The sequence below is a fragment of the Colletes latitarsis genome, chromosome 4 (assembly GCF_051014445.1).
Source record: "Colletes latitarsis isolate SP2378_abdomen chromosome 4, iyColLati1, whole genome shotgun sequence".
Taxonomy (NCBI): domain Eukaryota; kingdom Metazoa; phylum Arthropoda; class Insecta; order Hymenoptera; family Colletidae; genus Colletes; species Colletes latitarsis.
In genome coordinates, this window is record NC_135137.1 from 25,764,763 (window position 1) to 25,788,508 (window position 23,746).

At 42.0% G+C, this 23,746-nt stretch overlaps 2 protein-coding genes, 2 non-coding genes and 1 pseudogene across 4 annotated transcripts; all 5 read left to right on the top strand.

Annotated features, from left to right (window-relative positions):
* Positions 1–8,040: 8,040 nt before the first annotated feature.
* On the top strand, positions 8,041–9,146 carry LOC143341340 (uncharacterized; annotated as a pseudogene).
* Positions 9,147–13,685: 4,539 nt separating this feature from the next.
* On the top strand, positions 13,686–13,804 carry LOC143341482 (5S ribosomal RNA). Its single transcript, XR_013079605.1, has one exon. It is a non-coding gene; the product is annotated as a 5S ribosomal RNA (ribosomal RNA).
* Positions 13,805–14,161: 357 nt separating this feature from the next.
* On the top strand, positions 14,162–14,280 carry LOC143341518 (5S ribosomal RNA). Its single transcript, XR_013079628.1, has one exon. It is a non-coding gene; the product is annotated as a 5S ribosomal RNA (ribosomal RNA).
* A 4,460-nt stretch (positions 14,281–18,740) lies between these two features.
* On the top strand, positions 18,741–21,505 carry LOC143341341 (uncharacterized). Its single transcript, XM_076764228.1, has 2 exons — positions 18,741–19,792; positions 19,912–21,505. Exons 1-2 carry the CDS (start codon positions 18,741–18,743, stop codon positions 21,503–21,505), a joined length of 2,646 nt encoding a protein of 881 aa, XP_076620343.1.
* An 828-nt stretch (positions 21,506–22,333) lies between these two features.
* On the top strand, positions 22,334–23,119 carry LOC143341342 (uncharacterized). Its single transcript, XM_076764229.1, has one exon. The coding sequence runs from the start codon at positions 22,334–22,336 to the stop codon at positions 23,117–23,119; it is 786 nt and encodes a 261-aa protein (XP_076620344.1).
* Positions 23,120–23,746: the final 627 nt, after the last annotated feature.

Here is a 23,746-nt window from a genome sequence, read left to right on the forward strand (position 1 = left end):
TGGCTGACAGAATAGTGATGTTCGTTATAACGGATTATGCGTTCTATTTTCTACATACATTTTGATCTTGACGCACGATCTTACAGAACTTTGAAGAACATTAACCAATTCTGCTAACGTAACTTTGAAATGCAAAACGTGCGTTAAACTTGAGAGTATAAAACTTAATTATTCTTACACTGCTGCACTTTGCAGTTCAAAACATTTTTGATATTTCATTCCAGCGCAATTTAGCTATTTACATTTATACCTTAAGATTTATATGTATTTTCTTATTGTAGTAAGGAGAACCCAATTTACATACATGGGTTTACATAAATTCATAATTTAAAATTAGTCGTCGTGTAGTATTTTTTGAAAGACCGGTAATTATTTACTTTAGCGATTCCTCACCAATTTCGATGACCTTGCAATATGTTGTCAAGGTCACTGTTATGAAGATTTTTCCTTTATGCATGATACTTTTCGAGTGCAGTGACCGGGCCGTCCCATCAGCTGATTTTTATTGGGGTCTTCGACCTTTCCATGATTGACAGGGGTGCACTAACCGGCCCTATTGCAACTTGCAAGTAAATGGGTAAGGCGAATTTCAATTAATTCTCTATTAACCCCTTGCATGCGAAGAATGTTTCGGTACGCACAAATCCAGCCTGCTTTTCCAGTACAGTTTTTAATAACAAACGATTACAAATGGTTCTTACCGTATTTATTTTAATTTTCTGAAAATAATTCTTATTTTAATTTTAACACACTCTGGCGAGAAGCGTTACTCAGGTGCGAAGAATTAATTTCCTAAAAATTCCGAGAGCATTTTCCCACATTTTATTCCTTCTTCCTTGGAAACAGCGAATACAAATAATTAATAAATTCGATTTAGCTGGCTGATTTATCCAATCCGCAGAGGTAACAGTAGCGGTGGTAGTATTTTTAATTATTTGTATTCGTTCCTCGACGTATCTCCGATGTACATCTTGCTACCTACCCGACACGGTGGCTCTCTTAGTTCGGACGGCCCTGAGCGCGCGGCAGGCAAGCGCCGTGATTCGTCAGTGTTTTTCGTTAATAATTCAAAAACGAAGCTCCATCCGACATTTTTGCAAAGGAAATTGTTGTTCAGAATTGTCTCAGCTACCCCACATTTCCGGCTCTTACACTATTTACGGGACACCCTGTATATGTTTATTAATACGTAGCAAAAGCATATCAACATAGAACATATTCGAACATAATACATGAAACTTTATATTCAAATGTTAACAACCTTGCCGATATCTGCAAATAGAGAATCAAGATAATTAAAGCGTTAGCTCATAATAACTGGGGAGCGGACAAAACTGTCTTTTTGCAAGCTTATCAAGCGATTGTCCGGTCCAAAATGGATTATGCATCTGTAATATACAATTCGGCAAAACCAAATGTATTAAGGAAACTTGATGTAATGCACAATGCGGGGCTAAGAATAGCAACAGGATCATTCCACACAAGCCCCATCGGAAGCATAATGATCGAAGCTGGTGAAACATCATTGCGACATAGAAGGAAATTTCTAAGCATAAAATATGCTGTAAAGGCAGCAACGTCTACAAACCCGATCATCCAAGGTGACATTCTTTCGATAAACCCGCACCAAGCAGAATGCAAAGTCAATAATATCACTCCCAGCCAAAGATTCAAAATCTATCTAAACGAACTTAATTACAATCTACCGGACATGGAAAAAACCAGTTTCCACAACGCCCCCCCCCCCCCCCATGGACACTAGATGCACTCGTCATCGACCTGTCACTCACAGTAAACAAAAAAGACGAGTTAACTGTAGAGGAATGGAAAAGACGGTTTAAGACCTTCTGTGACAAGTACCTTGGTTGTACTCATATCTACACCAACGGCTCTAAAAATAAATTTGGAACAGGAGCGGCAGTTTTTACCCAAAATCAGACAATTAAATCCGGCCTGAACTCCTTTAATAATATTCATACAGCTGAAACATTTGCGCTTTACTTAGCGCTCAACTTCATTGATAGCTCCCCAGAATCCAGATTCGTCATTTTCTCGGACTCACGGTCCATCGTACTAAAAACCCAAAATTTGAAGCAAACCATGGGAATGTATATAGCAATTCAAGAGATGTACACCAAACTGGTCAAGACTGGCAAAACAATAACTATAGCATGGATCCCATCCCACATGGATATCTACGGGAATGTTATGGCTGACCTTGAAGCAAAAGTTGCAACTACACTATATGCGGAAGGTCAATCCTTAACCAACACATCCAGAGACGTCACCCTACACGTTAAATCATTGTGGAAACAGGACTGGAGTCGCACATGGAGGAAATATAAAGCGAGCCCACTCCATAGAGAAATCGACAATTTCTACGATCTGACAACAAATGCAAAACTCAATAGGAAACAGCAAGTGGAGATAACCCGAATCAGAACTGGACACACCAAGTTAACTCACTCGCACCTCTTAAATAACAGTCAACCCAGGTTTTGTGAAACATGCAGCACACCCATTAACTGTTAACCACATCATCCTAGATTGCAGGAAATACCACGTTTGGGTGTGAGGGGGGAGTTCTCCGCCCAACGGGCCATGAAAATGGGTCCTCCTTCCCCAAGTTGATGGCCAATCAATCGAACCGAAACTCAACGCGAAAATCGGTTGACACCGCCAAAATCGCGTATCGGAGGAAGAAACGAGCTCCGGAAACATCGAACAATTCGTAAAACTGTTGAATTAAATCGTTGAAAAGCTAATTCATACAATCGTTAAAGCAAATGTATCGTAGAAAAGACCAGCTTCTGAACAATCACACTTAGGATCGTTCCAAAACGCGACATCGTTTTGGTTGCGACTTATAATCGAACTATCGGTGATCTGAAGCAGTCACATTTCTTGAACTAATCACTTAATATTAGTTTGGCAAGTGACAGCTAGAAGATACACGTACTACAAAGGTTAATTGGGCCTTACAACCCCAAAAAGGCAGTTCGCGCGGAGAATTTAGCCTGTACCCGACGCGATGCGACGGTACGTTTCACCCTGTATAGTAATAGATGACTCTGATTCAGATGTAGGTATAATATAATATATAATTGATTTAAAAAATACATTTAATGAAAAAATTCAAATAAGCGTCAATTTTTTATTCTTTAACCCTATATTCGATGTACTCCAGTGATTAATTCGATTTTTTCAAGTATTCTCGATAAACCCACGAAAAAAATCACCTTAATTTTTGTAGTAAAATTGTATTTTTTTGGTCATAGATCGATGGCATCTTTGTATCCTCTTAAAAAAAGTATTAGAGGCCGTAGGTCGAAAATTGAATAGTTTAGGAGTTATTAATTTTGTCCCGAACTCCCATATATTTGTCACACTGTACGACGTTTGGCTTCGAAGACCGTACCACTCGCGGAACAATATAGCCCTTCGCTGGTTAACTCGGGCCTGGCGCTTTCGCTTCAACAAAGCGCTAAATTATTTTACAACGAAATTTGCCAGATGCGGAATATTCGAGGACTTTCGCGACGAAGTAACGGTTCCACATCTGGCAACATAAAAAAACGTAAAAACCTGAGCTGATCAAACGGAACACTGACTTCTTCGACTAGTGCAGGGAATGAACGTTAGTGGGGGTTGCGGAAAATTTCATCGTTGAATGGAACGAAAGTCTATCAACTATGTCCAAATATGGGCATAAGGAAAAAATCTTTTGCCCGTGACCATATTTGGTCACAAGACGGGGCTTTATGGCCTTGCCTGGGCCTTTAAGAACTGGTGATAGCAATCGTCACGCTGTGCAATTTTCCGCTCGGTCGCGAAACTCTCGATAATGGTTTTGGAACGAAATTGACATGAAACTCTACGTTGAGGACTTAACATACTGCTTGACTGATGCACGCTGCATTTTTTTGTTTGTTTTCTGGGAATACAGTAGCAACAAAAGTTAATTGCCGATCTTGGCACGATCTCTTTTGATGGTTACCGATCGACTCGACGGCATGCCATTCGGCTTTTCAAGTCCGAGACGATGCAGGTCTTTAGTGTTTGGCTTTGCTGAAAAGTACTTAGGGTGCCGATCGGCCGTGGAGACGCAATTCTCGGCAGTACCGATCGGCCGTGTTTTCTCTCATTTACAAAAACCATCGACGTGCGTGTTGCGTTTCATTTTTCGATACACAAGTCAAGAGGGTGCAGCCGAGTCCCTTCCTTGGCTTATTTAAACAATGAATAGGACCGATTGGGTCTGTGAGTATGTGACGAATTTTTTCTCACTGATCTTTTTTCATTCTAGCAGTTTCTTCTGAACTGAATAGACGTACCCTTCCAAGTGTTTTAAATAAAGACAAAGTTTAGTTTAAAAAGTATTTGAACTGCATGTTTTATTTTTATTCCACCACCTATTTCCAATAATGGATAATTAAAGAACCTATTTTACGTTTCATTGGAGTCTGCTGAAATTTTATTGTTGGGTGAAATATCTAGCATGGTATTGTGTGTAATAATTGGTATATTATGATGACGTTCAGATTGTGAGAAAGTGTCGTAAATGATTTGTGTCTGGAAACTGTCGTTTGTATGAAATGTGGTCGGAATGATTTCTATATGAGAGTATTGAATCGTTTTTGGTACTTGTGTTGAGAGCTCAAGCAATGTGTTGCACGTCGAGAGCTCTTCTTGTACGTCTGCTGATATGCAAGTCGTTGGTTTGTGTAGTGGACTGTATTTCTGTGGCGTGGACCCTCTCTCGTTCGTACGACGATACGTGATGGTGTTCGACGTTTTGGTCTGATTTGTACGCTAAATGTCGCGCCTTATATCCTAATGCAAGAAGCCAGTTGCATCCAATCAGAACCTTTTTCGTTCAGGATTGGTGCGCTGGTATAGTCTGGGCCAAAATATAGCGAGGTCGTAAACTAAACTCTTAAGGGTTGGGACCGACTCCTGCTGCGGCACTTAGGGCCGTACATGACAACTTGCTTGAGGGTGCCTTTCTGAATGTTTTTCTGTGTCCGTAACTGCACTACCTTTTTTCATTTTCTAGATACATATATTATAAGCAGGTAAATTAAAATATTAAAGACTTGAGTAAGACCTTTACCTGTTACGATACCTCTAAAAATGTCTTTCTAAAAATGGCAACACTAGATAAAATATTTCTTCGTACGGCCCTGACTATGGTCTAAGGCCCCTAGCTGCTCGTATTTCTGTCAATTCACTTGTTTCGGGAGCTGAAACGTGTAAACTTTGACATCCACTCGAGTTTACGACCTCGCTATATTGTGGCCCGGACTATACTTCTTGCATTTCGCGTTCGTGAGGTTGGACTGCTCGTTCCAGGTATCGGGAAAAACCCTGGCCCAACTGTCAGGACCAGGTCGCGAGGTCGCTGGAGCGGGCCCTTTATGACGATTATTTAGTTTACATTGACACTAAAACCATTTAGCGTCAATGTAAAGGCCGAATTGTTGTTGTAAGCGGAATGGCATGTTTCGCGACGCAACAACTTGTGTGTAAGGGTATCGTAATGTTTGTGATGTATGTGATTGTGTCTGAAAGGTACTTTGTGCCCTACTAATGTTTATTGATTTTAATACGTATTTTCTGCTCTGTGTCAAATAACCGCACAGCCGGCAGCAATGAATTAAAGAATGACTTGTCTTCGTCAAGTTCTTTGTCAATTGATTGTGAACAAGATGGTATTAGTATATTTGTTCCGTCGATAATCCGGTTATTTCGCGTCTTGGTGTAATTTCGTGTTATGTCGCTGATTGCACACTTGGCATGCGCCACTGCGGCAATCCTCGCTTCTGTGACCCGCACGTAAGCAATTTATGCACAGATCGGCCTTACGCGTCGATTCGATGGACGACCGACATCTCGAGAAACCGTTTGCAGGAATATTCTGAGTATCCTTCCGAATTGCAGATGCTGTACGACGAACCGGCGGTCGATCTCGGTGTTCTTCGTTGCGGATGCGGCGAGGGCGGCTGGCGTTTCGAATAGTTTTCGCGCTGGTCGAAATTCGCGCGCGGTTGGTCCTTTGTCGACGTTTTCGTAGCGTACGTATTTATTTTGTGGTAATGTGTCTTCGGAGAACGCGGGCGAAGATTATACGGTCGCGATTGAGTCGGCGACGGAATTACGTTTCGATTCGTATTTTGCGTTGCGCGGGTTGTCGTCTCGAATTCTTCTATTTGATGTGAAGCGTTATGCATGAATTGTATCATCTCACCGAGTTTAGGAACTTCGATGTCGGAGAGCGTGCGTTCCCAATTTCGTTTGGTTTCGTCGTCCATCTTCGAGACAATGATACTCGTAATTTGGTCTTGCGCAATGTTTTCCCATGATCGACCGAGGGCTTGTAGGGATCGAATGTGCAATTGCACGTGATTCACTAGGTCGCGTACCGACTCGGACCGGTGGTCGGGCATTGTTGGTGAATCGCGGAGCAGGACCGCATGACGTAGTACGAGCGCGCGTAGGTTATCATACATCTCGCTTAAGTGAGTCCACGCCGCTTCGTAGTTCTCGTTTGAAATCGTAAATGCGCTGATCGCCGCTTCAGCCTTTCCGGACAGCGACAGCTGTGTAGGTATTGTAATTTTTGTATTTTGCTTAACCCCGGTTGCAAATGAATAAGGTTATTGAACGCGTCTTTTAACGTTAACCAGGATTCTATTCGTCCGTCAAATTTCGGTAGGCTCATTTTCGGCAAATGTACCGGCACTGATCACGATGACGTGGCTGCTGGGTTGCAGCTTCCGTTGCTGCAATTCGCGGGACTCAAAATTTCCCCCGATTTCGAACAAACCGTGGCGCTCGCGAGACGATTAAGCATCACCGTTGCTCTTGAAATTACGTTATCGTATATGTCGATCGTGGCGTTTCTCTCGATTTCGGCTTCTTCGTAATTATCTACGTTGTCAAGCTCGTCTTGGACGCGATTGGAGGTTTCGAAGCCGGTAGCCGCGTGAAATTTCTTTTATTTGAAGTTCCTTGGCCGTCGCTCACCAAATTAATATTGAGCGACTAGTTCTATTAATTGGAAGCTGTGATTTTTACGATGAGTTGACTATGATTGGTCCGAAATTGATGTTCGAACAACCAGTAGTTCACGGAACGATTGAACTTTTTGATTTTTAGCTGATTACTTCGAAGGTCTGAAGGCGAGTATTCGAAGTTTCCGGAGTCCGTTTCCTCCTTAGCGCGAACCCCCTCCGAAACGCGATTTTGGGGGTTTGTCAACCGATTCGTGTTGACTTTGCGAGTTTATCGATTGGCCATCGACTTGGGGGTGGAGAATCGATTTTCCTGCCCCGTTGGGTGAACCTCACCCGATCGTGGTGGAGGAAAGTCCTGAACGAGGGTGATCGAGGTTTTTTCACCAAGTCGAAGGCCCCGTTAATTTTGCCGAAGAAAAAACTGGACTCCAAATTAAGACGCGTAGCTACACGTGCGTTGCAGCTATTTTATTGTTCCACGAGTTGGCGATGGTCGTTATAGAGGACCGTGCCATCCGCGAAACAATACAGCCCTTCGTCGGTCAACTCGGGCCTTGCGCTTTCGGATTGCTAAATTGTTTAAGCGATTTACGATGAAATTTGCCAGATGCAGAATATAGACCGGACGGAACAATATTCATGTAATTGATTAAGGTTTCTTCCAAATTGTGTTTGCGGCGACGTTTCGCAGTACGTCCCAAATTTTGTTCATCATTATTTACATTTCTTGGGTTTACCTCAATGGTTTGGTTCAGACTATTTACAGGTACTATTTCCTTTCATTTCCATAACTTGTGCTAGACGAGGGTGTTGTTGTTTTCGATTTGATTAAAAATGATAATTGGGACTGCGTATATGTATGGTTTCGTCGTATCCACTCCTTGCCCAGATCTGTTTCACTTTCTAACAGTTCCCATGAAACTATATTTTAGATTTCGCCATTTATTACATAATTTTTGGCCTATAATGAAAATTGAAATTATACTTTTACAGATATTTGTAAAGTAGTTGTAACTTCATAGATATGCAGTACTGTTATAGAATTGGACATTCAACACTTGGTATAATTGTAAGACAATTTTGTAGAAATATTTGGTTTTACATAAAAGAAGAGTATTTCACTAGATTTTCAAAAGACAAATGGTTAGAAATATCGGAGGATTTCCACGAAGTTGCTAATTTCCCAAACTGTTTAGGAGCTATAGATTGCAAGCACGTGAGAAATGGAATGACTGGATCCTTATATTATAACTATAAGAAATTTTTCTCAATTGTATTATTTGGAGCAGTGGATTCAAACACGTTCATATAAAGGGTGTTCGGCCACCCCTGGGAAAAATTTTAATGGGGAATTCTAGAGGCCAAAATAAAACGAAAATCAAGAATATCAATTTGTTAATTGAGGCTTCATGAAAAAGTTATTTACATTTAAAGTTTCATCCGTATTGAATTTTTTTCTCGAAAATGCGCAGGATTTCGAGGGTATGTCTATTCACAAAAATGATTGTAATTGACCCTCGCAACCGAAAATAATTTTTCAAGAACGATTTGAAATTTTTTAATTTAATTGTTAATAACTTTTTAACGAGGGCTCAGTCAAGAAATTGATATTCTTGATTTTCGTCTTATTTTGGCCTCTAGAATCTCCCATTAACATTTTTCCCAGGGGTGGCCGAACACCCTGTATATAGATCCTGCTGGAAAAGAGTGTCACAGTCATATATTTGAGAGAAGTAAATTTTATAAAAAAATTATGAAGAATGATATGGATATTCCCAGAACCAGCCATTTCCGGGAATAAAATCGTCAAAAATTCCGTTTGTATTTATAGGGGATAAAGCTTTTACCCTTTCACAAAGAGTAATGCGACCATATGGTGGAAATATATTAATCAATAAGAAACGTGATTTTAATTATCGACTAACGTGAGGCCGTAGATTCGTAGAATGTGCATTTGGTATTTTATCTAATAAATGGAGAGTTTTACATAAACCGTTAAATGTAAAATTATCTTTTGCTGTGGATGTTATAAAATGTTATTGTGTTCTTCACAATTATGTTAGAAAAAGAAACGGGTACCAATTCGAAGATCTACATATAGTCGCGCCAGTATTTAAAATGATAAGTTGACACTTATCATTTTAAATACATTATACAATAAAGATAAATAAAATGCGAAATGTTAACAAAAATAAATTTATTCGGGTCTTAAGTAAATAACGTCATCTTAATAATTATGTTCATTTGAGTAGCAATAGCATTAACAAATATTTTCAAATTAACGTCCATCGGAAAGTAAGTTGACAATGTCTATAAAGTAAATTATAATTCTATAAATAACAATAAAAAAAGTATTTAATAAGCAGTTTGATACCTTTTGGCTTTAATTACTTCCAGTAAACGATCTGACATACTGTGTATTAATTTTTTTAACGTTTTGGGCTGTATTTCATCCCATGCCTTTTTTAGTGCGGCTATCAATTTTGGTTTTGTATAGCGGTCCGATTTTGGTATTTTTCGATCGAGTTCGTCACATAAGTGCTCAATCGAATTTAAATCAGGACTCTGCGGTGGCCAAGAAAGCAGCGATATATTGTTTTCGTCGATAAATTTTTTAACGATCTTTGCGGTATGTTTCAGATCGTTGTCGTGTTGGAATATGTATTCTGTATCTGACTCAAATTTTTGAATTAATGGAAACAAATTTTCTTTTCGAATATCGATGTATTTCGCTGCTGTTAATATACCACCAGTAATTGTTAATTTTCCTACATTTTCATTGTTGAAGCAGCCCGATAACATTATAGACCCTCCACTGTGTTTCACGGTGAAAGTGATAACATTTTGTTTAAAAGTTTCTCCTTCTTTTCTCCACACATATTTCCTTTGTTTGTTTGATTGTAATTCAAACTTTGACTCATTACTCCAAATTATGAATTTGTTTCGGAAATGTGTGGCTTCTTCCTAGATATTCGACCATGCAACCCAACTTCGGATAAACGGGATTTTATTTAAGTGGTCCTTATTGGCAAATTTAAATCTTCTTTAAGCTGTTTGGCAGTAATAAATGGTCCCTTTTTTTATTATTTTAACAATTTCTCGATCCTGACAGGGAGTTGTTTTTCTTTTTCTTCCCATTCTAACTGAATTTTCAGGTTTCTCAGTAGTCTCTATCTTTTTATAAATTTTTCGCACCCCTTCCTTTGATATCCCAAAATCTGTGGTAGTCTATTGCAAACTTTGGCCTTCTCTTCTTCTTTTATAAATTAATAATCTTTCAAATTCGTGTAATTCCCACATTTTCGGCATGCTACAAGTAACCAATTCGTAACAATAACAATACATAACAAAAAAAACATTATATAAAAGACTAAATACATTATCAAGTTATTAAATGCGCGTTTAATAGCAAAATTTCATTAATAAAATAAAAACTTGGTTACGGCAACTTACTTTCCGGCGAACCAAATGTAGGAAATATTTTTACAGATTGACTGTTACTTGATTGCACGCGGTATTTTCGCTTTAACACTCACTGGTATACTGAGGCATTTCTTGTGCATAATGTAAACAATGTCAGAATGTATGGAAGGACGCGTACAAGTGTTTAAATTATGGAACAATATCGTCAATACCAGAAATACAACAGCGTCAACATAAATACCGACGCGACTATATTAGCCATCAATAGTTTATATTAGACTGAAAATTCCAGTGGATCATGACAAGGAGGTTTAAACGTAAATGACGTAAGAAATACTTTCGCAGAATATTTTCTTAATGACAATGGAAAAATATCCTGGTAAAACCAATACATTTAATGCATATTACATAAATATAATCGATAAAATGTACATCTATATATATATTTCTTGTAAATGTTATTAAAAAAATATGTTGTAAAAATAGAAATGAAGGAAAAATATCCTGGTAAAACCAATACATTTAATGCAAATTACATAAATATAATCGATAAAATGTACATGTATATATATATTTCTTGTAAATGTTATTAAAAAAATATGTTGTAAAAATAGAAATGAAGCAAAAATCTTAATGGAGTTCCTCTCGTTCTCAGGCTTCTTTTTGAAATTATTTACAAATGTTTGTGTTCAAGAATTAGCTCACTCTCTGGCCACCACGACGCTCATTAGCAGCACCTCTCGGGCATGCTTTGTACACGAGCAGGCTAATTGGCTTCGCTCGCAGCGCGATGCGCCCCAGACCGAATTTGGGGATCTGCACATGATTGACATGCGCGCGCACCGATTTTTCTGCCTACCGATCGAGACCTCGTGGTGGCCACAAGCGTAGCCATTGGCACAGTCTTATTCTAATCGCCACTGTGTAGGAGTGTAGTACAAGTGTTCTCTCAGTTTTCTTTGTTTCACCGCCCATCTTTGTTCTTGTTTCATGTCATTTTCTCACTTTCATTCAAACAAGGCTCAAGCTCAAAAACCCCTTGTAATTAATACAATTGCAAAGGTATTATATGTCTTGAATAGCGTATAATTCAGGCTTTTTCCCAAATTTCAATCTCAATCTCAACAGAAGTACCCCCAGAGTCAATTAGAACTGGCACTGTTCAACATATACTTAACGATATAGGAACTTTCCCAAAAACGAGGATAGCATTGTACGCAGATGATACAGCTATATTCGCGCAATTATTTCACGCAGCAATAGTTGCAAAACAAATACAAATCAAATCGCAAAACTAGAGACATATTATAAAAAATGGGAAATTTCACTAAATGCAAAAAAAAAAACACAAGTAATAGTATTTTCCAAAAAATGTTCTTGTAATAAGATATACCAACTATTACAAATAAATAACACATCCACACATACAAAAAGTAGTGTCAAGTACCTCGAAATTACGCTAGATTCAAAACTAATATATAAACAAAGTTCAAAAAATGTAATAATAAAAGAACACGCAGTCTTAAAAAATCTCTATCTGCTAGTAGCAAAAAAGCCAGTACTAAGCACCGATAATAAATTATTTATACAGTCAGTCATGAAAGTCTTCGTACATCCACCAAAAGGGTAATTTTATAGAAAGTAAACAACAATTTCGTATAATATTACGTTTGTTGATTAATATGTGCGATGTTATTAAGTAACCTATATAAAAATATATTATTTGTCAAGAACATTTTATACAATGAGGAAAAAACGAAATATGTATCTAACAAAAGTGTTCGTAAACTAAGAAATTAGTACATTTGGTAAATCTAGTAAATTTTTGTTACATTTGAATATTTCTCCATTCCTCTTCCAGAACAGTTTTAAGGTTTTGTATATTTATTATTTTAATTCCTAATTTTGCATTCTAAATAATCCCATATGTGTTCCATAGCATTCGAATCTGGTGATTGAGGTGGTGAAACAATTTTGGAACATTATACAGCACCCATTCCCAAATAGCATTAGCTGTATACTTAGGATTCACTGATTAAAGCTTTCCTCCATGGTACACGGCCACGATATTTTTCAAAAACTATTTTCTTGCTTCTGCGGCTATGTTTGAAGCAGTTTTGAACATCGCCGGATAATTTGCAGTACAAATCGTACATCTCTATTACTTAAAATCTTAGGGTGATCACTACGTGTTTTATTTTTACATTTACCAGTTATTTTTAATTTTTTCATTGCGTACTGAATAGTAGAATGTTTTGTGTCCACGATGTTTATAATTTCATGTATAGATTTCTTTTATTTATACATATAATTTAACAATTAATTCACACATTTCAACACCTGTTTTCCTACTACTAGCATTCATTATCGCTAAATGACTGTTAAACATCTTTCAACTAAATCACAAGGCCATGGCAATATAAATGAAACACTAACGGGAAAGTCCAGCAATTATGTTTAAAAAAATTACTAGTTTTACAAGATCTATTAACTTCATAACTTACTGTACGAACACTTTTGCGACATACGTATTTCATTTTTTCTTCACTGTATAAATTATTCTTTAAAAAACAATACATCTTTATATAGATTAATTAATAATATCGCACATAGTAATAACTAAACATAATATTTATACGAAATTGTTGTTTATTTTAGGGAGTGTACAAAGACTTTTGTGACTGACTGTATATAAGACTATCATAAGACCTATAATACTTCACCCTTCCCCAATATGGAGAAACACAGCCAAAGAAAACATAATAAAAATTCAACGCTTCCAGAACAAATTCTTAAGACTAATATTGAATAAAGATAGGTATACGAGAAAAAAGGACTTGCACGATGAAGCAAATATAGCATGTATATGTCGCAAACCATTAAAAAGTTTTTATTATCCAAATTCATATTACTTCACGTTGAATAAATAAAGTCATGTTGGTCCTAATGGATACCTACATTTAATCAACGCGAAGAATGTCATAAAAAACGCAAACGTACGTCTGATTGGCGTTGACATTTGGATGTGGCCTTTGAAGCTAATCAAATTGGTTGTCTGGATATCGGAACGTTTAAAACGAAAAAACGAAGAAAATAAAAGAGGGGAGCAAAAGGGTTTCCGAACAGAAAGGACGTGAATGAGAAAAGTTAAAAGAATTCCTGCAAAGAACTTCGCAATGTACTGTCACATGTGTACACGTATCTATTGAACAGCATCGGAAACTGGAATTCCCAGAACAAACAAGTGTCAACGATCATACTACGTTGAAAACACCGGTTCTCGTCCGATCACCGAAGTTAAGCAGCGTCGGGCGCGGTTAGTACTTGGATGGGTGACCGCTTGGGAACACCGCGTATTGTTGACATACTTTTTCTTTTTACAATTTGTGCGACGAAAAAAATTAATACACGGCGCACGCTAGTAGGAAATCAATCTACTCTGTGAAATTCCACAAAATATAATATGTGGGACTTCAGGTAGGACATTTGTATAATAAAGGTCGAGATAAGTCATCAAAATAATTTTTCTACCGAATTTTGGATACTTGTGGAATAATATTCCGAATTTTTTTAAATTAACATCAATGTTTAGAAAATTACATTGATCAAAGCACGTGAGACATTCGACGTGTATCTAAATATATGTGAAGTAACGCACTGTCGCACGTGTACCCTTATCTGTTGAACAGCATTGGAAAATGCACTTGCCAGTAGAAACGGACGTCAACGATCAGACTACGTTGAAAACACCGGTTCTCGTCCGATCACCGAAGTTAAGCAGCGTCGGGCGTGGTTAGTACTTGGATGGGTGACCGCTTGGGAACACCGCGAATTGTAGACATTTATTTTTTTCCTTTTTTCGAAATTTGTCTGGCGACGAAAATTTATAAACTGCAGAAGCGAGAAGGGACGCATTCTATCCGGTGAAGTTCCTCACGGAATATTATGTGGGATTACGGGTAGGACATTTGTTTAATAAACGTCGAGATAAGTTTTGAAATTAATTTTCCTACCCAATCTTGGATACTTGTGGAATAATATTCCGAATTTTTTAAAATTAACATGTAATGTTTAGAAAATTACATTGATCAAAGCACGTGAGATATTCCACGTGTATCTAAATATATGTGAAGTAACGCACTGTCGCACGTGTACCCTTATCTATTGAACAGCATTGAAAACTGCAGTTGCTAGTAGTAACCGTCGTCAACGATCAGACTACGTTGAAAACACCATTCGTCCCTCGACCTTCGTAGGCGACGGACGTATTTTTGAGAAGCTCCTACCTGAGTGCAATAAAGAGTGTCGTGACAGTGCCGCTAAACGTAGACGCTACCGGAGGCGTACCACCAGTTCAGGCGAAATACTCTTAAGAAATATTAATTTTTAGTGTTAGAAAATAAATTAAAAATATCATCGACAATAGATACGGAGTATAATCCACGAGGGGGCTCACCCCCGGAAAGTGCTACACATGTAGCCCGAGACGACAAAAAGGACGCGACAGGAAACATAAAGACAAACGCGAGTGTGTGCATTCTGACGAATGAAAGTGTTGAAATCCTCAACAACGCGATTTTAAAATCACACACCAGAGAGACGGTAAAACAAGCAATAAATGTGAAAAGACTAAACCCGGCGCCCAATTTAACTCTCCGTAAGAGATCTTCAAAACTCGACCTGCCTAACATTCCCCCAAAAATGAAGACGGAACCAGTGAAGAATAAACCCAGCTATGACGACCTCATTCAGATGATAAAAAATCTGAATAATACCATCGAAGACCTTTCCAACCAATTGAAAGAGGAGAGAAATACCCGCAAGCAGGAAGGAAACAAAAAGCCGCGATTATCGCAAGCGGAGCCGAAGGCAGTGACGGGAAAACCGGTGACGTCACCTGCAACGGGCAGTGCTAGCCCCAACGTCGAAACGGACGAAGATGGCGGATGGAGTAAGACCCCATCAAAGAGGAAGAACGGCCCGCAAGCGGCTACGGAGACGAAGGTCGGAAAACCCCAACTGACGTCATCGCACGGACAGTCCGCAATGGACACCCAGACCACAATGCCGAAGAAAAAGGCAAAAATATTCGAAGAGGTAACGGTACCAGGACCCATTAACACTAATAATAACAAACACTCGAGACCGCCCCCAATAGTAATTTATAGTAGCAATAGTAAAAAAACAATTGATACTATCTCACCAAGAATATCAGACTTTTATATTAAAAAAATAAATAATTCAAAACACCTCTTGCATCTGAACACAATAGAGAATTTCAAAATAGCATGCAATACACTAAAAGAAAACGTCATTGAATACTTCACATACACGCCAAAACAAGACAGAGGCTTAACTGTTTTATTGAAAATTCTCGAGGGTGACTACGACCCCGAGACCGTTCTACAGGAATTACAACAAAAAAAACCAGAAAATGTCAAATTCCTATCAGTAAAGAAATTCACTACACATCGCTCTAAAAGAGAAGGTAAAAGCCTTCCCATATACCTAGTGCAACTATCTCCTGACAGCAAAACGGAAAACCTAAAAGACATTAGAATCTTGCTACACTCCCTAGTACAGTGGGAAAAATTAATAAAAAAAGATAGAATTCAATGGAAGAGGTGCCAACGAATTGATCACGTTGCATGTTCCGTCCGGTCGGCTCGGGTTTTTCCGTTCGTTTATGGTGCCAGATGCGGAAACTTGACTTTGTCGAAAACGTCTTCGAATATTCCGCATCTGGCAAATTTCATCGTAAAACGTTTAAACAATTAAGAAATTCGAAAACGCAAGGCCCGAGTTGACCGACGAAGGGCTGTATTGTCCCGCGGGTGGCATGGTCCTCTACAACGACCATCGCCAACTCGTGGAACAATACAGCCATAAAACAGCTGCAACACACGTGTAGCTACGCGTTAATCCGGAGTCCCGTTTCTTCCTCGGCAAAATTAACGGGGCCTTCGACTTGGGGAAGGAAACCTCGGTCACCCTCGTCCAGGGTGACCTGGGACTGTTCCTCCACCACGATCGGATGCGAGGGAGGAGTTTTCTGCCCAACGGGGCAGGAAAATCGATTCGCCTCCCCCAAGTCGATGGCCAATCGAAATTCTAGAAAAGTCAACGCGAATCGGTTGACAAACCTCTAAAACCGCGTTTCGGAGGGGGTTCGCGCTGAGGAGGAAACGGGCTCCGAAATCTTCGAGCACTCGTCTGCGAACCTTAGAAGGAATCGGTCAAATCTTCAAGTTCAAACGTAAATTCAGATCACGTAAAACAGCTTCCGATCAGAATTAGTCGTTCAATATTAATTTGGCGAGCGACGGCCAAGAACCGCGTACCATGACGGTTAAGAGGGCCTTACAACCCCTCAAAAAATAAAAGAATTTTCACGCGGCTACTTGTCCAGTACCCGACGCGACGGTACGCTACATGGTCCTTCGAGCCGGATAGTGACGTGTGGTGAAACAGTGAGCATCAAAACCGGCAATCTACGACGCTATCCAACCACCGTACGAGAGGAGGCCTTTTCGAGCAAGGCCACTCCAAGGCAACGAGATCCGGAAGCTGTGCAGACAATCTTCAAAACGAGGACTACTCCAGGGAAGGATAGCGACGGTCTTCTACAGGACAGCGCTGAACAGACTGATTCGAGACGACCCCCGGGCGGACTGCGAAAGGTAGGCTCGTTCGTTATCACAATTGCCAATTGACACGGTTTCAATTTCCTCTTTGTACCGATCCTTCCTTCGATAAAACATGTCTCTGACTAAAGACGCGAACGCGAGCATGTCCGACAACCACGATATCCGAATACGCGAACTAAAAAACAAACGGCGCACATTCAAGAGTCAAGTGACAATGTTCGGGCATTACTTGGATTCCTTTAAGGACAGCGAGACGGAACGCGCAAAATTGTCCGAACGACTCACACGCATTCGTGGACAATTCGAAATCTTCAATCGCGTCCAGGACGAGCTCGGCAACATCGATAATTACGAAGAAGCCGAAATCGAAAGAAACGCCACGATCGACATATACGATAACGTAATTGCAAGGGCAACCGTGACACTTAATCGACTCGCGAGCGCCACGGTTTGTTCGAAATCAGGGGAAAATTCGAGTCCCGCGAATTGCAGCAACGGAAGCTGCAATCCAGCAACCACGCCGTCGTGCTCACTGCCGGTACATTTACCGAAGATGAGCCTACCGAAATTTGACGGACGAATAGAATCATGGCTAACGTTCAAGGACGCGTTTAATAACCTGATCCATTTGCAACCGGGGTTAAGCAAAATACAAAAATTACAATACCTACAATTGTCGTTGTCCGGAAAGGCTGAAGCGGCGATCAGCGCTTTCACAATCTCAAATGAAAATTACGAAGCGGCGTGGACCCACTTAAGCGAAATGTACGATAACCGACGCGCTCTCGTACTACGTCATGCGGCCCTGCTCCGCGATTCACCAGCAATGCCCAACCACAAGTCCGAGTCGGTACGCGATCTAGTAAATCACGTACAATTACACATTCGATCCCTACAAGCCCTCGGTCGATCATGGGAAAATATTGCGCAAGATCTAATCACGAGTATCATTGTCTCGAAGATGAACGACGAAACCAAGCGTAACTGGGAACGCACGCTCTCCGACACCGAAGTCCCTAAACTCGAGGAGATGATAAAATTCATGCATAACGCGTCACATCAAACGGAAGAATTCGAAACTACAAACCGCGCAACGCCGAATACAAATCGAAACGTGATTCCGCCGCCGACTCAATCGCGACCGTACAATCTTCGCCCGCGTTCTCCGAAGGCACAGTACCACAAGATAAAGACGTACGCTACGAAAACGTCAACGAAAGACCAACCGCGCGCGAATTTCGACCAGCGCGAGAACTATTCAAAACGCCAGCCTCCCTCACCGCGTCCGCAACGAAGAACACCGAGATCGACCGCCGGTTCATCGTGCAGCATCTGCAATTCGGAAGGACACGCAGAATATTCCTGCAAACGGTTCCTCGAGATGTCGGTCGCCCATCGGATCGACGCCGCGCGGAAGGCCGATCTGTGCATGAATTGCTTACGTTCGGGTCACAGAAGCGAGGATTGCCACGGTGGCACATGCCAAGTATGCAATCAGCGACACAATACAAAATTGCATCAAGACACGAAATACACCGGATCGACGGAATCAAAACAGTGACAAACACAGAACACCGCGAAGCAAAATGGGAAGGGGTTACCGGTCGCCGCATTATCCACCGATCTCCCAGCGCACGGACTCTTAGCAACGGCAATGGTCGAAGTATACGACAAAGAGCGCAGAGCAATCGAGTGTCGCACGCTCATAGACACGTGCTCGAGCGCCAATTTCATGACCGAAGCCCTCGCCGCGAAATTAAAACTTCCCCTGGAATCGTGCACGGTCAAGATAGAAGTCTTAAATCAAGAGGACACGACGACGAACAATCTGTTGACGGCCACGGTAAAATCGCGGACATCGAATTTCAAACGGACGCTGAAATTCTTCACGGTACCGCGAATAGCGAACAGAATCCCGGATCAACAAATCGACCGAACCAGAATCCCGATACCGAAAAACGTGAAATTAGCCGATCCGCAATTTCATCGCCCGGCTCCAGTTGATATGCTTATAAGCGCCGGACCGACGATGGCGAGCTTAAGCATAGGTCAACTGAACCTCTCCTCCAATGATCAGTCGGATCTGATTTTGCAGAAGACCCAATTCGGATGGGTCATCGGGGGGAGCGGCCCTACCGCAACGGCGCGTACTAAACACCGAACATTTTTCTCTACCCCGGATTTCGACTTGCAGAAATTTTGGGAGTTAGAAGAGGGCCCCCACATCCGACATTTATCGGCCGAAGAGCGGGAGTGCGAGGACCATTTTAAGGATTATATCAAACGCGACACATCGGGACGGTACATCGTCGCGTTACCCTTCAACGGAAGGGAGTCCGAACTTGGAGAGTCACGATCGCGCGCTCTCAATCGTTACCTATCGCTCGAACGAAAATTCAATCGCGACGCGGAATTAAAACGCGAATACATAGCCGTAATTAAGGACTATTTAGAGCTCGGGCACATGAGCGAGGTAAACGAGACCAACGATACGGGTGGATTTTACCTGCCACACCATGCCGTTGTAAAATCGTCGAGCACCACCACTAAGGTTCGGGTCGTATTCGACGGTTCGGCAAAATCGAGTAGCGGACTTTCGCTTAACGACGTCCTTATGACCGGACCGACCATCCAAGATGATTTGTTCGCCCTCCTGCAGCGTTTCCGTAAGCACAACTATGTTCTCACCGGAGACATAGAAAAAATGTATCGACAGTTCTTCATCCGTCCGGAAGATCGTCAATATCAGCGGATCTTGTGGCGCGACGATGACGGACGCGTGAAAACATACGAGCTGAATACGGTCACATTCGGATTATCGTCAGCTCCGTATCTCGCGGTCAGATGTCTACAACAGCTGGACGAAGACGAAGACGAAGTTCACGAGCCCCGACCGCGGCGAAGGTTGTAACGCAAGATTTATACGTCGATGACTTGCTAACCGGAGCCAACACTTACGCACAAGCCTTGCATTTACGAGACACCATCATCGACCTCTTAAAACGCGGAGAATTGAATATTCGACAGTGGGTATCGAACGACCCGCGATTATTAACCGGATTACCGACGGAACAAATCCATCCAAAATTTTTCGGCGATTCATCCATCAAAACATTGGGAATTTCATGGGACGCTCGCAACGATGAAATAGTCTACACGGTGGACCTCAAAACCGACTCGAAAGTAACAAAACGAACAATATTATCCACCATTTCGAAAATCTTTGATCCGTTAGGGCTGCTATCACCGGTTATCATAAAGGCAAAAATTTTGATCCAAGGACTCTGGCGGCTACAATTAAATTGGGACGAATTGATACCCCATGAATTATACACCGAATGGACCGCTTTCGTGCAAGACTTCAGCACTTTGGACAAAATTGCCTTCCCGCGCCACGTAATGCAACGCGCGACCCTGAGAACCGAGCTGCACGGATACTGCGATGCGAGCGAACGCGCGTACGGCGCGTGTCTTTACATAAGAACCATAGACGAAGCCGGAAAAATCAAAGTCGAATTATTATGTGCAAAATCGCGCGTTGCACCGTTAAAAAGCGTCAGCCTCGCTCGGCTAGAATTATGCGGAGCACTCTTGCTGGCAAACCTCCATACGACCGCTTTACAAAATTTCGCGCGACCATTCGATAAGATCACGTTTTGGACCGACTCGACCATCGTTCTTAACTGGATCAACAAGGAACCCTGCACATTAAAAACGTTTGTAGCAAACCGCATTTCCAAAATCCAGGAAAAAACGAGCATAACCGCGTGGCGACACGTCAAATCGGCCGACAACCCGGCCGACACGATATCGCGAGGACAATCGGCGCTGCAATTTCGAACAAACTCAACTTGGCGCAACGGACCCACGTGGCTTCTGGAACCGGAATCGAATTGGCCACCCTCACAATTTACGATTACGTTAAACGTACCCGAAGCGAGACCCTTTACGTGCTTCGTGACTCAAACCTGTCATTCCAAAGAAATTTTGCACCGGTACTCGTCCATAAGGCGTTTGCGCAGAATCGTCGCGTACTGCCTGCGCTTCAAAAGGAATAATAAAAACAAAGGTCCACTAACAATCGAAGAGTTGCACCACACGAACGAACGAATCATGCAGCTCAACCAAGCGTCAGCCTTCGCCAGAGAAATGCAACAATTAAAAACGGGAAAAGAGTTGCAATCGGCCAGCAGACTCTTATCGCTACGACCTTTCCTGGACGATAAGGGACTCTTACGTGTCGGCGGCCGGCTGCAGAATTCGGCTTTGCCATATGAGCAAAAGCACCCAATATTGTTGCCAAAAAATAATCCGATAACGGATTTAATAATCCGAGACGTACACTTCGAGAATCACCACGCCGGGATTAATACGACATTGTGCCTCGTCCGCCAGCACTATTGGCCCATCGATGGGTAAAACACCGTACGCAAAGTCGTACGCCGGTGCGTCAGGTGCTTCCGGGTCAACCCCCTGTAGCGTCCGGTCGTACGCACAAGGGAAAGTTTTTCTTTCGTGCAAACGGCCCACGTAATTTACGACTCTTGTTCATCGAAGCTGTTTTTGAGGAAGATATTTTCCAGACTCGCGTAGCGAATGTATTCAGTAAATTCCTTTTTCTAAGTCCCTCAACAGCAAATAAAGACCGTCGTAAATTAGGGATTTCCGGAGGACACTCGACGCGTTCCCATCGGAGTTTCGCCAAGTGGGCCCAGTGCGGGTGGCCCGAAGGAAATCTTGCAGTGAGGGCGCAACGTCGTCCCCCTCGATCACCACGCCGTTTCGAAAACAAGCACGCTGTGGGCGTAAGAAATAGGCGGTGATTTGTGGAAAATAAACGACACTGATTGGAAAGGCCCAACGCGTGGGGTTAACCAATCAGGGTTGTTTAACAATTTTACCAGTGCGAATGTGGGGTCGACATGGAGGAAAAAGCGACGAAACGGGACTTGCTTTCGCGCGCTCCAACGAGTAAGATACCACGAGAAATAAAGAACTTTTGTCACCTCAACAGTCTACATTATTAACTATCTATCCCAACACCCCCATTAACGAAGTACGTAATGGGTAACCTACCTGCGGCACGTGTTTCCGAAAGCCGACCCTTCGACAATTGCGGCATCGATTATTGCGGTCCGTTTTACGTAAAAGAAAAAAAAATTCCGGAATCGAAATCAGGTAAAAATTTACGTGGCGGTATTTATCTGTTTTGCAACCAAGGCGGTGCACCTTGAGGTGGTGGGAGACATGACCACCGAAACCTTCATCGCGGCCTTAAAGCGATTCGTAGCAAGAAGAGGACTCTGCCGTAATATTTATTCCGACAATGGAACGAATTTTGTCGGTGCGGACAATGAGTTATCGAAACTCTATCAGGTACTTAACGTCGACGAAGGGGTACAACGATGGCTTACCGACAAACAAATAGCGTGGCACTTCATCCCAGCCCTCTCACCGAACTTCGGAGGGTTGTGGGAAGCCGCGGTTCGTTCTTTCAAACATCATATAAAACGCGTGGTTGGAGAAGAACTCTTTACGTTCGAAGAGTTCAATACCTTGGTTGTCGAAATCGAAGGAATCCTAAATTCACGCCCGCTAACTCCACTTTCCGCCAACCCTACCGATCCTTCCGCATTGACTCCAGCCCACCTGTTAATTGGTAATTCTTTGACGAGCCTACCTGAGACCGATTTTAGCGATACACCTGTCAACCGGCTGTCGAAGTGGCAGCATATCCAGAAGGTAAAACGCGACTTCTGGAACAGGTGGTACAAGGAATACCTGAACCAGCTAAACGTATGCCAAAAGTGGGTCAAGGGATCCCACGATCTACGAGAGGGATCCTTGGTGGTCTTGAAGGACGACCATCTACCTCCGCTCCAGTGGCACCTTGGCCGAATCGAAAAGATGCATAGCGGACCAGATGGGGTAACAAGAGCGGTGACCGTGCGGAGCAGCCACGGCAGCTACCGGCGCAGCGTCAAGCAGCTGGCCCAGCTTCCAATAACGGACAACCACGAAAACTATTCATAACGTTGAGCAGTCACCCAGCGGTCGTAATCCGCAATCATCGTATCCTATATCGCAGTAGAACAACGGTTCACCCTGCTCCAGGAGCACCTAGCCGTTCGAGAGGAAGCACACCCGACCAGAAGGGACACCAGAGCGGTCATCGTGCGAACCAGCCAAGCAGCTACCGGCGCAGCAGCGTGCAGCCGGCCCAGCATCCGACGAACAAAATATCGAACCTGCTCATAGCGTTGAGTGGTCGATTAGCGGTCATAATCCGCAATTATCGCATTTGCGTATATCAAAATTAATCGTATCGTAATTTGCTCCGTGACACGAATCGGTCACAATTTAACTTCTTGAACGCTTTCTGCATTCAACGGGGGGAGCATGTTCCGTCCGGTCGGCTCGGGTTTTTCCGTTCGTTTATGGTGCCAGATGCGGAAACTTGACTTTGTCGAAAACGTCTTCGAATATTCCGCATCTGGCAAATTTCATCGTAAAACGTTTAAACAATTAAGAAATTCGAAAACGCAAGGCCCGAGTTGACCGACGAAGGGCTGTATTGTCCCGCGGGTGGCATGGTCCTCTACAACGACCATCGCCAACTCGTGGAACAATACAGCCATAAAACAGCTGCAACACACGTGT